Raw genomic sequence first — 15,288 nt, 5'->3', positions numbered from 1 at the left:
CAAATGGTTCTGATTTCTGTTTCAGAGTGCAGCCCTCCAGTATTCCCCCTCCATGAGTTTTACCTCCCTCTCCATTGTTGTGGGGTCGTGCGTGGCGGCCATTGCTGCTGTGTTCTACTTCAGCAAAAAGAGTTGAAGTCCAGCGAGTCTTATGTTCACTAGTCAAAGTATTAAGTGAATAATGAGTACATTTTCCAATCCACAAAGCTGTTATCAGCGAACTGACAAAATTAATTGTCAAGACTGAAATCTGTGTTGGAGTTTTGAGAAAAAAGTTGTTGCAGGGATAATCACTTAAATGCACAAGCAACATCATCACAATTATCATCAATCATCACCAACCAAAGTACCACAAATATCATGCAATGAACATGGTGGCTGTTGTGAGTGAGGTTTGAATGGCTGGGAGAACTCCATCTTTCTTTTTTTACCTAGAAGTCCTGTGACAGCTCATTTATCCTGATCTCAGCACCCAAAGCCCAACGGGAGTGTCAAACACTGCCAAGAGGGCTTCTTTTGGGTCCGTTTCTGCTCAGTCAGTAGATAGATATATATGCAATGAATTATATCCAAATTGGAGATTTTTGTATAGGGCATCTATGGTGCAGTATGAAAGAATTTAGACCCAGTCTTTAGATATATTTTAATAAATTGTCAGAATAATTTCCAAGTTGGTAGCTGGTCATTTTATACTAATGTATTTTAGTTTGAGCAACAGCAAACAATTTTCTTTTAGTTTCAATTAATTTAAAGGTTGCAGTAGTTTTATTGGTTTAGATTTTTCTCCTATTTACATCTTTGGTGTTTTCTGTTAATATCCCCTTTTAGCTGACTTTCATGCATGATATAAATTCCATGTTTTTTACTGTTTGAATACAAGTTTTTCCATCAATTGTTATAGATGTAAACAAACTTATTGTGTAGTACAAGATTTTGATTTTGACCCACAGTACTTAGTACATGTATTCATAAAATCCATGGGAACTGTAAAACAAATGTTGGTTTTTGATACATACTTGAACTGTTGTTTTCAGAATTAAACATGTACTGTGGAATCGTCAAATTTCGTCGGGGCCAATTTTCATGGATTGCTTAAATTTTATAGGTTCATTGGGACGTAATATCGTGTATTTTCTTATACCTACAAAACGAAATATGACTTTATAACCCTAATATATAATTCGTGGAGGATGTTAATTCATGGATGAGAGGTACCCACAAATTCCATGAAAATTGAGCCACCACGAAATCTAATGATTCCACAGTATGTAGTATATCCTTTTTCTTAAAAGAGAAAGAAGGAACTGGGGTTTGTTATTTGATATGTATACATGATTTATAAGATAATCCCCATTTCATAAAATTTATCATCATGTTTTATTTTTTCATGATTTACAGATAAGGTAATGTGCCAATTCTCTGTTTTGTGTCATTTTGTTTTCTAAATATGGATCGTCAAATTGGTCTCTCCTATAAACACTTCATGGTGGTATATCTAGACTCTAGCGGTATGTGAACATTTTGTGATTTCATGTGAGTGGTAATGAGGTATGATGGAAAGCTGTTTTCGTATTTACTGTGGAACAAAGCATAACAGAAAAAAATGTGATACCATGGCTGTATTCTCATGAAATAGCTTTTTATTTATTGCATAATGTATTATATTTATCTTGATTGATTTTGACCTTTGGGTACAGTACCTTTCACAAAATTTGTTGTGATATTCTGTAAAACGTCATATTTATCAATATCCATGCATTTGTCACAAAAGTTTGTTAATCAAAGGCAGTGCATATTTTTATTTTGGGAAATTCATCTGATGTCAATTTTATATCATGAAAGGGTATCCTAGTGTTTATGAATTTGTGTACTTAAAAATGAAATCAAACTTTTTCTAAAAAGCCTGTTGGAATTGATTTTGTGAAACACTGTATCATATGTTCTCTGTTTCCTATTGGTATTTTATATCGCACAGGTGAGTGCATTTCTATTGTACCCACCTCTCTGTTATGTGTCTTTACATGTGTTTGTTAATAATCTCTCTGTTTTTTCTGATATTGTCATGATGACTTTCTGTTTCTCTGTGTAGCAGACTGCTATGAAGTATTCCTGATAATGTGATCTGTTGAGTCCCAGATGTTAACCTCAGGCTTAGCAGATGATTTACTCTTGTTTGTTCTTGATTTTATTTCTTTCTTTTTATTTCCAGAGATCAATATATTTGTCGACAGGAAGTCACAATAAATCCATCTTAAAATTTCATCTCTTCAATTCTTTTTTTACTGACATTTGAAACAAGAGGCCCAGGGGCCACATCGCTCACCTGAGCAACAATTGCCTTAATTCTGATCAAATTAGCATTACAGTATCAAAATATCTTGACAACTAAGTACAGTAGATCTTGCTAAAAAAAAAATGAAAATCTGCAAATTTTTATCCACCTCTTTTTTTTTGGTAAATACCAAGCCCCTTTTGTTGTTGTACCTGTAAGAAGATTTTTCTCTATCCTATATACCCCTACCCCCCATTTCGTGGCCCCACTTTTCTCTAGGGAATCATGGTTTCATCAAACTTAAATCTGCATAACCTGTGCTTTCACACATAGTACTGAGTTTTGTACTGAAAACTTTCCCAGAATATTTTTTAAGATTTTCTCTATATATTCCTATGTAAAAATTCAAACCGCCATCATGGCCCCGCCCTACCACTAGGGACTGTGATTTTGAAAACTTGAATTTACACTACCCAAGGATGCCTGTACACAACTTTAAGCTTTTCTGGCCAAATAGTCTTTAAAAAGAAGATTTTTAAAGATTTTCTCAATATATTCCTATGTAAAAATTCATCCCCCATTGTGGCCTCACCCTACCCCTGGACTATTATTTAAACAAACTTGAATCTCTATGATCTGGGGATGCTTCCACTCAAATTTGGGCTTTCCTGGCCTAATAGTTTTAAAGATTTTCTCTATTTATAAAAATTCATCCCCCATTGTGGTCCCGCCCTACCCCCAGGGACCATGATTTGAACAAACTTAAATCTACATTATCTGAGGATGGTTACACACCAATTTGAACTTTCTTGGCCAAATAGTTATTAAAAGAATTTTTTTAAAGATTTTCTCTATATATTCCTGTATAAAATTTATCCCCCAATTGTGGCCCCACCCTACCCCGCGGGACCATGATTTGAACAAACTTGAATCTACACTATCTGAGGATGCTGCCATTTTAATTTTAGCTTTTCTGGCCTAATAGTTTTTTGAAAAGAAGATTTTTAAAGATTTTCTCTAAATATTCCTATGTTAAACTTGATCCCCCAATTGTGGCCCCACCCTACCCCCAGGGACTATGATTTGAACAAACTTGAATCTACACTATCTGAGGATGCTTCCATTTTAATTTGAGCTTTCCTGGCCTAATAGTTTTTGAAAAGAAGATTTTTAAAGATTTTCTCTATATATTCCTATGTAAAACTTGATCCCCCAATTGTGGCCCCACCCTACCTTCGGGGACTATGAATTGAACAAACTTTAATCTACACTATCTGAGGATGCTTCCATTTTAATTTTAGCTTTCCTGACCTAATAGTTTTTTAAAAGAAGATTTTTAAAGATTTTCTCTATATATTCCTATGTAAAACTTGATCCCCTAAATGTGGCCCCACCCTACCCCCAGGGACTATGATTTGAACAAACTTGAATCTACACTATCTGAGGATGCTTCCATTTTAATTTGAGCTTTCCTGGCCTAATAGTTTTTGAAAAGAAGATTTTTAAAGATTTTCTTTATATATTCCTATGTAAAACTTGATCCCCCAATTGTGGCCCCACCCTACCCATAGAGACTATGATATGAACAAACTTGAATCTACACTATCTGAGGATGCTTCCATTTTAATTTGAGCTTTCCTGGCCAAATAGTTTTTTAAAAGAAGATTTTTAAAGATTTTCTCTATATATTTCTATGTAAAACTTGATCCCCTAATTGTGGCCCCACCCTACCCCCAGGGACTATGATTTGAACAAACTTGAATCTACACTATCTGAGGATGCTTCCACTTTAATTTGAGCTTTCCTGGCCTAATAAATTTTAAAAAAAGATTTTTAAAGATTTTCTCTATATATTCCTATGTAAAACTTGATCCCCCAATTGTGGCCCCGCCCTACCTTCGGGGTTTATGATTTGAACAAACTTGAATCTACACTATCTGAGGATGCTTCCATTTTAATTTTAGCTTTTCTGGCCTAATAGTTTTTGAGAAGAAGATTTTTAAAGATTTTCTCTATATATTCCTATGTAAAACTTGATCCCCCAATTGTGGCCCCACCCTACCCCCGGGGACCATGATTTGAACAAACTTGAATCTACACTATCTGAGGATGCTACCATTTTAATTTTAGTTTTTCTGGTCTATTAGTTTTTGAGAAGAAGATTTTTAAAGATTTTCTCTATATATTCCTATGTTAAACTTGATCCCCCCTCTTGTGGCCCCTCCCTACCCCCGGGGACCATGATTTGTACAAACTTGAATCTACACTACCTGAGGATGCCTCCACACAAGTTTAAGCTTTTCAGGCCGATTAGTTTTTGAGAAGAAGATTTTTGAAAAATACCAACAAATTTTCAATAATTCTCAATTATCTCCCCTTTAAAGAGGGCGTGGCCCTTCATTTGAACAAACTTGAATCCCCTTCACCTAGTGGTGCTTTGTGCCAAATTTGGTTGAAATCTGCCCAGTGGTTCTTGAGAAGAAGATGAAAATGTGAAAAGTTTATAACGACGACGACGACAACAACGACGACTACGACAACGACAACGACAGACAACGGACAAATTGTGATCAGAAAAGCTCACTTGAGCCTTTGGCTCAGGTGAGCTAAAAATGGATTGCCACATATAGATGCACAAATTTACCGGTACCCCCACCATGGAAAATTCTAACGTCTTGAATTTACGTAGTAAAATTACCGAAATTAGGTTCGGACCCTGACACCCCCCCCCCCCCCCCCCCCCCGTATGAATGTTATTTTTATATAGATGGTACAACTGAATAGCTAAATTGAGTAGAACCCTAATGCTAGTAAGCAGATATCAACATAAAGTGTCCGTTAAGTGTTTGACATATTTGTGCAAATCTTGTGCCCATGTTTCCTCTGTGCAACTCTATATCCAAAAGGTTATTCCTACATAGAACAAGTTACCACTTGATGCAAGAGTTTTTAAAACCTCATTTGAGTCGGATTTTTTCTTATTGAATCGTTGACAAGTGCCTTTTTTGCAAACTAATAATCTTAATATAGCGTTGTTACAACTGATGTAAAAACTCAAAATTTATGAAAGTTATACCCCAACTTTCAACATCAAAATTTATTGTAAGAGCACAGACTTACGAAAGACGAATAGGGCCACTTAAAAAATATTTTTATCTCGTAATTACGAGATAAGATCTCGTAATTACGAGTTAATCATCTCGTTATTACGAGAAACGATCTCGTAATTACGAGAAAAGATCTCGTAATTACGAGAAAAGATCTCGTTATTACGAGTTAATTATCTCGTTATAACGAGTTAATTATCTCGTTATTACGAGAAAAGATCTCGTAATTACGAGAAAAGATCTCGTTATTACGAGAAAAGATCTCGTAATTACTAGAAAAAATCTCGTTATAACGAGAAAAGATCTCGTTATTACGAGTTAATTATCTCGTTATTACGAGAAAAGATCTATTTAAAATGTTGCCTTTCATTATTCTAATCTTTTTATGTATAGTGTATGAACTACTGCAATGTCTATTGATATATACATACTTAGCATAATCATCGTTTAAAAGCGTACGCATAATTTGATATGAAATCGGATCAAGCAGTTTTAAAGAAATTTCAGAAGTAGCAAAGCAGATTGATTAACAAATTCATCGAACTGATTATCAATGATTAAGAAGGATACGTGTAATTTGTTTTCAGACTCCAAAATGTTAGAATACAAAATCAATTATTTTCAATATACATGTAGGTTGTGTATAAACATATAAAACACAAATTCGGGTAAATCGTGTATATCCATATCCATGACTGAAACTATAAAGTCATTAAAGTTATCTGTAACTTTTACGACTATAGGACTACCTGGTATATTTACTTCGTAGTGGGATTATAATATATATAATATAAATAGTAGAATTACATGAAGTTCTCTCCTTTTATTCATATAAGATAAAATGTCAAATCCAATTATTGATATGTAGAAATTAATGAAAAATGATCGTTGTTATTTTTAAATAATCAAAATTGAATCCACGTTTCTTGAATGAAAAAGACTGAAAGGGTGATCCAGTCGAATTCTTTTCAGAAACGCACCATTTTATGTAGATCTTTTCTCGTAATAACGAGATCTTTCTCGTAATTACGAGATAATTAACTCGTAATAACGAGATCTTTTCTCGTTATTACGAGATCTTTTCTCGTAATTACGAGATAATTTACTCGTATTAACGAGATCTTTTCTCGTAATTACGAGATAAAAATATTTTTTTATGTGTCCTTATTCGGCTTTCGTACAGACTTGTGGAAATTGATGAAAGATTAATATTACAGCTTAAATCGCAGGATTCTATGCTTTAAATGTTCAATTACGAATCGTACCCACAGAAGGTCTAAATGCATTGCATTTTTCAATCTTTCCATAAAGTAAGAGTCAATGAATAAGTCTAAAACTTTATTATAAAGTCTGAATTCAAATAAATTAATAAGTAATCATATATCATTAAATGAACACAAATCGAGATCAAATACAAGATGAGACTCATCGATCTAACATACAAAGCATCTTTGAGTTGTGGTTAAAACCAAATTGAGGCACAAACTAAAACATCACGTGTTCTTTTAGAGGTAGAACTACCTGTTAACACAGAACTACAAATCTACGACTTGTAAATGTTTAAAATGGCAGTGTGTAGTTTAGATCTCAAACGCTTTAATTTAGCCTCTACGGCGATTCCTTTGTCCCCTTTTTCGGTTCCTGCGGCCATTTCTTCGGACTGGCTTTCTTTGGCTAAGCTTCGTTTTTGTTTCCTCATTATCATCACTAACATCGTCATTTTCATCCCTGTCGTCTTTGTCTCTATCGGAGCTCAATTCCTTTGGTTCTCTATCGTCATCATCAACATCTTCCTCCCCCTCTTCATCATCATCGACATCGATTGTTTCCTCACTGAAAAAAATTCATTTTGTCAAAATTTATACAATTAATTCTGTACCAAAGCTACCTTTGCACGTATTTGCATAACGCTCTGTAAAATTAATAATGGAAAAACTACAGTGCAAAGGCTTACTATAAGAAGTATAAATTTATATCATTCCATGATTATTTCACACTCAACAATACTGGAATTGAGAGGAACAGATATCTTGAACGTCCTTACCTCTCGGCTTCTTCGATGCAACATTTCATGAAGTAAGTACGGCACTTCCGCCTCCCTTTCCTGATTTTCCGGGAGAATTTATGCGACAAGTTCACACAGATCCCCCAGGGATCATCCTCCGCACCCTCCCCCGCTTCCCGTCCAGACTCACAACAGTCCATGCGCAATTTGATTTTCCTCATTTTTCGTTGAAGCTCTAAATCCCAAAAGGTAAACATATCGGTTTTGAAATAAGTATAAAAGCTACATTTTCATAAAATAAGAGGAATGGAGTAATGTGAGGGGAAAAGTTTTTTGTGTTTTTTTTCAACTGAGAAGAGTCGCAAACATGTAATTTTTAAATAATGTTTTCAAAAAAGTTCATGGCTTCTTACCGTCACTCGTAAGAGTAGTTTTCCTGCTCACTTCTACGTCAGTGGTTGTCATGGAAACCGTTGTTATTGTGGTCGGAGCCTCCGTTGTCATGACAACAGGTGCCGTAGTCAGCTTTGCGAACGTCGCTTTAGTTTCCTTTAATAGTGAGGATTTCTGTTTTGGGGGAATTTTCTCTCGATTTTCGTCAGAAATGGCTTTATCTGCATGTGCTTTCATTAAAGCAGGATAGTTTGAAAGCTGCAATCAGAACAAAATTTAACTTGAACAAAAATTTGAAAAGTTTTTTCTGACGCTCTAATATTTAAGATCAGTGATCATGCAGCTCAGCAGGGACTTGAAAACGCCCATCAGTTACTTATTCTTTCAATACAATGTTCTCGGGCGCTCGCGAGCCACGCTCAGTCGAACACTCCTCAGTGAAACCTCACAGTATAATTTACCTCTCTCAGGACCTCGTGGTTGTAGTCCTCCAGATCGTTGAGGGGGTCTGACTCGTCCATTTCCTGCACGTGCTCCACGTTCCACAGACTGTCACTGCTGAACGCCTTGTCCGTGGGAATGTGGGCAAAACAGTGGTAGCGCCGTTCCCCTTAAAAAAAAGGAAGTAGGGATTGTTAAAAACGTTTTTTGTCCATAATTTACCAATTCGTTGAATAAATCATAGTAGGTTACTACGTTTTTGGTGATTGTTTGGGATTATTAAATACATCCATTACATGTAATAGTAAAAAACATTTACAGTATTAAGCTGGCATGGGTATTTTGACCTATTTCCTAAACTCCTTAATTTCTCTTTCTTTCCAACAATTGTTCACTATTGATCAGCGTAGCACAGCATTGAGTTAGAGCGTTAACTGCGAATCTGTAAGTCTTAAGTACGAATCCAGCGGGGGCTTTTATGCATGAGTTTTAGTTTGTATAAAACATTTTTTTTTATCAAATATTGTATATTTTTTTAAATTCTAACTTGGTGAAAGCATTTCGATTATAACGTACTTTTATCCACATTAATATCGGCAGGTGCCCCATACCACCTTAATTGAAACGGGATGTGAAACAACGAAACAAAAAATATCAACTACATGTATCACAGAAAACGACCTTAATTATAATTCTGAATTATAAAAAAAATATTAAAACATTTTTGAAATCATGTTGCTACACTTCGTTTGGTGTAAATACAAACTTAATTTCTAACTTCATTTGGAACCTATAGTCGCGTTGCAAAGTGTAATCTACAGTGATGTGAACATGACTTACCGAGTTTCCAGCAGCACTCCTCCCTTCTCTGTTCCATGAACCCCCGTCTCTTCACTGTGTAAGGAATGATGGTCTCCCCGTACGCACAGAACCGATCGATGCGATGGCGTCGTTCATCCCCAAAACACTCGCTTCTTTCTGTCCCCCTCTACAATATGTTTAGAAGTGCCAATAAAGTTCAATCCCACGGCATTTATTCCGATTGCTAATTATATAGAATTAAGAAGAATGCCGTAAAATAGTGCAAAATTTGTATGATTATTGAAATATTTCATCGACATTCATTTTTCTCTCCTTTGAATTTCACAGTATGTCAGAGAGATTGTTCTTGTTAGATACCCTTCAGCTTCAACGATTGGCAGTTTAGAAATATGTTAAACCGTTTTTGCCGATCAACAACACCGAAGAAAACTCTACTACAACTGGTGCTTACAATTGGCACTGGTTGTTAAGTCTTATTCCAAAGTGTTCTTTACTGAATATAATGATTGTTAGTAATGTTAACCTACCAGGCCACAGCACATCTTTATGTTGTATGCTCTCTGGTGAAGTGCGTTTTCCCATGATTCCTTTTGAAGCAGTGACATGGCGTTGTATTCCATTTTACGTCTGCTCAAAACGTGTCGTCTGATAGCTACGTCAGACCCCGTGACGTTGTCAACAACCCTACACAGGAGGTCTTCTCTCTCGCCGGTTGGTAACTGTGGGTGGAGAAAATGGTTTATATCCGTCTTTCATAGACTAGTCTTTTTTGCATGTATTTTTAAAATTAAAAAGATAAAAAAAAATTATCAATCAAATACGATGTAGAAAAAATAAACGCAAAAATTGAAAAATGCGTCCATTATTTGGTTTTAATTGTTGTATTTTTTCTTTGAAATATATATTTAAAAATGCTTACTGCTCTTAGAAGTGGTCCAAGATCTTGTGGGCAGATGTATGACGTCAGATAGCCGTCCTTGATAGAACTGTCATCCAAAACGAATGACCCAGTCTCGGCAACGGTCGCTCTGGCCCTGAATTCACAGACATTCTACATCATTACATTGTTTACATACACATACTTTGATTCTGCAAATTAAACGTTTTCTACACCATGTTTAATTATTTTCTTGTTCAATTAGGAGGCTTGATGGTCGACAAATTAACCAATAGATCTGCCTTAAGAATAATGAATTTTTTGCTGTAAAGTATAATTTAGTGAATAAAAATCATAATATAATTAGCTTTGAAATTTGAATATTTTTTTAAATCTTTATATGTAGCTCTCCTATCAAAGGAGATTAACATTGTCCAAAAATGGCGATAGCCATCAAGCCTTCTTAAAATTCTATACTGTAGACGAAGTACTCTTGCACTATATGTTTTCTCTACTTCAGATTAAAAATTTCACCTAATGGTAACGCAACCACAAGGCGGCGCTGTCCACGTGACTTGGAACAAGTGCTCTGGTACTTTGGAGTTTCGGGTCACCAAGTGGGGACAGTTATCTGGCTGATGGTACAGATCTGGGTTTGAATCAAAACTTCCAGCGCTACAACCCTGAAGCCCACTGCCCTCTGCCCAGACCAAAACGTCCGAGAACTTCCGGTCTCTGTCTTGGGCTTTCACAAACACTGTAGAAATGGACAGTTCTTGCTGTCACTAGTTTTGTTATCCGGTTGTCTCGGAGCACCTCTTCCCCCTAATTAATACCAGGGTTGTAGTGCCCGATCCAACCGTATCGTTTGCGATCATTTGAAACAAATAGGAATTTGTTCAATTTAAACCTGCATGTTTTTCTTTGGTGTAATATTTTAAAATTTGCCTTTTTTAACATCATTTGAATTTTATACAGTTAAATATGAATTATTATACATATATAAGTATTCTACGAGAAAAGAAAATAAATCGAAATAAGATTTTTCAAATCTGCCAAAATTCCTGATCAAAAAAGCCAAATTTATTTAAAATGTTTTGATGCTATTTTTTCTAGAATTCCTTATTGCTTCAAAAGAACCCACGCACAATTTCTACTCTTGTTGTTTTCTTTTTTTTTTTTAGGAATTTGTTTTCACCTTATTGTACATATTCTACAAATTGGTCCACTTGGTTTGTTTATACTTACGTGAATAGGACTCCCCCGGTAGGTACCCCCCTCTAACGGCACGGCTGTCCAGGACGAACATGGGCTTGGTCCCGTGGAGTACGTTGCCCTGCCTCGCCCCGTCGGCGGGAAGACCCACGGTCGGACAGACGGGTTCTGTTGCCAATGCCCCTAGAGCAAATACACGTACGGCATGTTTGAAATATTAAAACGCACTTAAAAAGATATGCATACTTCATCGTATTTCATTTTAGCATCATCCCAATTTAGCATGACATTTAAAAATGATAGGTGCATATAAGGCAGACCTCTTTTAACGTTATCTACAACACCTTGTAGATGTTATTATTAAATGATTCTGGAATTTCCAAACAAAAGAATGAACTTAACGTATATATTAAAATTTATTTACAGTTCTTTTACTTTTTAAACTTTAAAATGTGAGGATGAAATTCACTTGTTACAACATATTCCAAACACGTGTTAATGTACATATCAAAATAAATATTATAAAAAGTATAATTTTCAAAAACAATTATTTTAAAAAACATACCTGCAAGGGACACATCAACCAAAAGTAACAAGGCAAACGGAAGCAGTTTTCCGGACATTGAACTTTTCTCGAAAATCTTTTAAAGTCAAGTTTTTCTCTTCAACCACACTGGCTAGCCCCTGCTCCGTGTCCGTCCTTATATATACCCGACCCACGGCGCGCACCAGTGATCACATGTCATCACTCATGGACAGGGGGCGGGGCCAGTTTGGGAATGAACTTGAAAGTCATTCACCAAAAAATTCGAAAGTTTGTCCCCGAACGCGTCTTGGAACACAGTTGTTCCTATTACGAGTCCTTGCCTTTTCTTTTGTATAGGGTTTTGGGGGTGACTAGCGAGAGGGGTTTTTTTGTTCGTGCTTCACTCATGGGTATTCTATTGTGGGTCTGGACAATCGGATTTTAATTTCACCCCGTAGTAGTGTTAATGAGATTTACTTGTAAATTCTCTGACGAACTTGAAATGCATGTGTTCTGTTCATATAACCCAAGGATTGGTCACTTGAGTTAATACACGGGTCAACAAGAATTAACTATGATTTAAACATCCTTAAGAATTATTTTAGTCAAAATAAAATGCTGTTTCATAACTTATGACGACTGGAAATATTTTTTATAGTTTTTCGCAAATTAAATTTAGAAAATATGGAAGGAAGATTCATCGTTAATTTCCTTGTTCTATTGACAAGATATACTTGTTAATTAATTTTTATACAAGATATGAAATTATGATGAGATCACATTTGATGATACGCGCTTTAATGAAGTTTACAGTGTAGTTTATTTTTCATATGATTCGATGATCAAACAAAAATTACCAAAAGTATATTTTTATTGGAACAAAAGTTGCAAATAAAAATTCTTTTTTTTTTTTTTATTTTCTCTTTTTGACAAATAAAAGTACCAATTTGTCCTCACGTTTTTTTTGTTTTGTTTTTTATTTTTTTTTGGGGGGGGGGGTGTAAGGACCAGCTCTAGTTTTATTGTCTTCTTTAATGGTAGCTTAGCTAGGTGATATGCATACAAGTATATCTTTTTCTTGCTAAAAGGCGATTGAAAATAAGCTATATTTTCATATAAAGAAAACATTTATGAAATATTCGTTTGAACATGTACTGAGTATATAATTCTACTAAGTTTCATTGCAATTTGATAATGTTTTATAAAGAATGTAGACTGACTATATGAAATTTACTAAATGGCTTCTATAAGTGGAAATTGGCTAGTATTTTCAATTTTCTTATAAATCGTTTTAGTTTACGTAAAAATGTTTCGTTGATTGATAAAAAAATATTCAATTAAAGATTAACAAATTTTTAATGTTTTTCAAACAACAAGATCCTAGTTGTGAACAAATAATTATTTTTAAGCTTTTCTTTGTCCAATACGTTATTTGAAGTCTGGCTTTTTGTATGGGTGTCATGAGTGTTGGCCACTGGCAAAGAATAGAAACCACGCACGTGTTCTTTAGTGTTACCCCTAAAGTTCGATCAAACCACCAAGTCCTTCCGAACTCCTTCGATGTCCGTTCGTATTTTTGCACACCATTATATTCAGATTTTGTTTTCCCTTTCCATAATTTTTTGCTAAGTTTTATATTTGTGAAAAGTGATTTATTTATCCAATTTTTCACAGGTATGAAAAAAACTTAATTCGTAGATTAACATAGTGTTATTTAAATATAGATTTCAGTCATAGTTTCCTGTTATTGAAAAATTAATACCTTTGTAACAATTTAATCGTGCTATTATATACACCTTCTAAAATGAGGTTATATATGTCGAAGTTTAACATCGTAAGTGAAGTTTCACTTCACTTAAATTTAATTTTACATTTCTTATTGATAGCTGTACAACAGGTTAAGTGTAAACAAATCCTCTCCCAAATAAAAAGTGAAGTAGTAGAATCTTATACAATATTACTTAATATAGTATCATTGGTTTCGTAAATATATTTGAAAAAAAAAAGAAGTTTATAATCGAATGAATCATCACCAGTAAAATTAATAGATTTAGCATACACGCTCTATTTTTTAAATTTAATTCTACTTACAAACGTAACATTTTTAATCTTCGTTAATGATCGACTTCTTAAACTGAAATCGATCTATGCAGCATTACAATAATGTATAAATTATAATATTTAGTATATGTTTGGATTTTGAATGGAGCGAGCCCTTTTTTATTTTAATTTCCAAAACACAGGTGACTTTTACACTGCGCCGAAAAGAAATTATATAGTGATCAGACAATAGAAGTTTATAACATTTAGTAACTGAGTAACCCGCACTAGTTTCATCCCGATTTAATTAGCAGAATCTCAAACTACGTAAAAAAAAAAAAGAAAGAAAAAAAAAAAAAAGAAAGCCATACGAACCAGTTGTAACTGAAATTTAAGAAGATTGTACTCGATCTTTAGTTTAACTTTGAAATCTCCAAGGTCTTTGGAGACATTCCTACATTATTTTCTTTTCAGTGATATCCAATCCTTTAGTACTTTTGTAATTGACAAAGTACCCTGTACTGTGAACCATTAGTGTCAATGAAGGAAAAAGATACCCCCGTAAAAAATGATAAGGGTATGCAGGGGTGAACTTTTTAAAAAAGATTAGCTCCTAGAAAATTCACCTAGCTGCAAAGAATGGCTACGGACATTTTTAGGGTTTAATTAGAATTCTGTATCAAGAAACATAGACTGGCTAGTCCTTCGTCTTAGTATATATATTAGATTATTTTAAAAAGTTATGTCTATATGAATTATTAAAAAAGACATTACACGTAAATAAATGAAAACATGTACCGTGTTTTGTTTTATATGTATCGGTTTCGATAACACGGCGCAATGCATTCTGTGACAAGATTACTTAATTTTCTACCAAACCTTGAATATATGCAAAGGGCTTAAAAAAATTTCGCATCAAATTAAAGAATTTTGATGGTAAATTCCATTAAATTAAGCTTCTTCAAATCATTTTATAACATTTGACGTCTTGGCACATGGAATATTTAAAAGCATTTAGTTAAATTAATTGCTTTTAAAAAATAAGATTTTGATTCAATGTTGAAAACTTTTTGTTTTTCCGAATGTAAAAAAAATACTATTAAATTTTCATGAAAATCCCAAATCATTAAACGCGTCTATCACACATCTATATCATACAGTTAATTTTATTCAATTAAAAAAGACATTAAATTATAACAGCTAGTAGTTCGCCAGATTCCTTCACGGTGACAAACTCATACACGTACAACTGTATTTACGGGGCAGTGGGAGCAAAAGTGAGATGTTTCGGATATCACATAGCTACAATGAGTAGTGACTTTGACATTGTGAAGGTCATTGGGTAAAAAGGAGCAGATTTATTTAGTCTTATACTTAAAGACTGTGCAGTTCATTGGAATATGTGATCTGCTCTTTTAAAATAATTTGATATACCTGTACGTAATGTTATTTTGGATCTACCTATTAGCATGGTTACTTTCCAATCACTTGATTTTTAGAAAGCGTATTTCGAAACAATTAATTATCTGCTTTTGTGTAAAACATTTTAATATATACGAAAAAAGAATAAAAGGTTTAATTGAATTATAA

At 34.2% G+C, this 15,288-nt stretch overlaps 2 protein-coding genes across 2 annotated transcripts in view; one reads left to right on the top strand and one right to left on the bottom strand.

Annotated features, from left to right (window-relative positions):
- Positions 1 to 2,262, top strand: part of LOC128183472 (uncharacterized) — a 29,781-nt gene extending 27,519 nt beyond the window's left edge. The window contains exon 9 of the mRNA XM_052852456.1: positions 26 to 2,262. Coding sequence (XP_052708416.1) covers positions 26 to 136 — 111 coding nt within the window. The 3' untranslated portion in view covers positions 137 to 2,262. The remainder of the gene's footprint in view (positions 1 to 25) is intronic.
- Positions 2,263 to 6,700: 4,438 nt separating this feature from the next.
- On the bottom strand, positions 6,701 to 11,953 carry LOC128184522 (uncharacterized). Its single transcript, XM_052854043.1, has 10 exons — positions 11,698 to 11,953; positions 11,166 to 11,315; positions 10,452 to 10,674; positions 9,960 to 10,074; positions 9,568 to 9,759; positions 9,059 to 9,206; positions 8,239 to 8,387; positions 7,798 to 8,035; positions 7,424 to 7,619; positions 6,701 to 7,212 (listed from the first exon to the last, which is right to left on the bottom strand). Exons 1-10 carry the CDS (start codon positions 11,753 to 11,755, stop codon positions 6,981 to 6,983), a joined length of 1,701 nt encoding a protein of 566 aa, XP_052710003.1. The 5' UTR covers positions 11,756 to 11,953; the 3' UTR covers positions 6,701 to 6,980.
- Between the last annotated feature and the right edge of the window lie 3,335 nt (positions 11,954 to 15,288).

Source organism: Crassostrea angulata, chromosome 5, assembly GCF_025612915.1.
Source record: "Crassostrea angulata isolate pt1a10 chromosome 5, ASM2561291v2, whole genome shotgun sequence".
Classification (NCBI taxonomy): Eukaryota; Metazoa; Mollusca; class Bivalvia; order Ostreida; family Ostreidae; genus Magallana; species Magallana angulata.
This window is presented reverse-complemented; position numbering and strand designations above follow the sequence as displayed.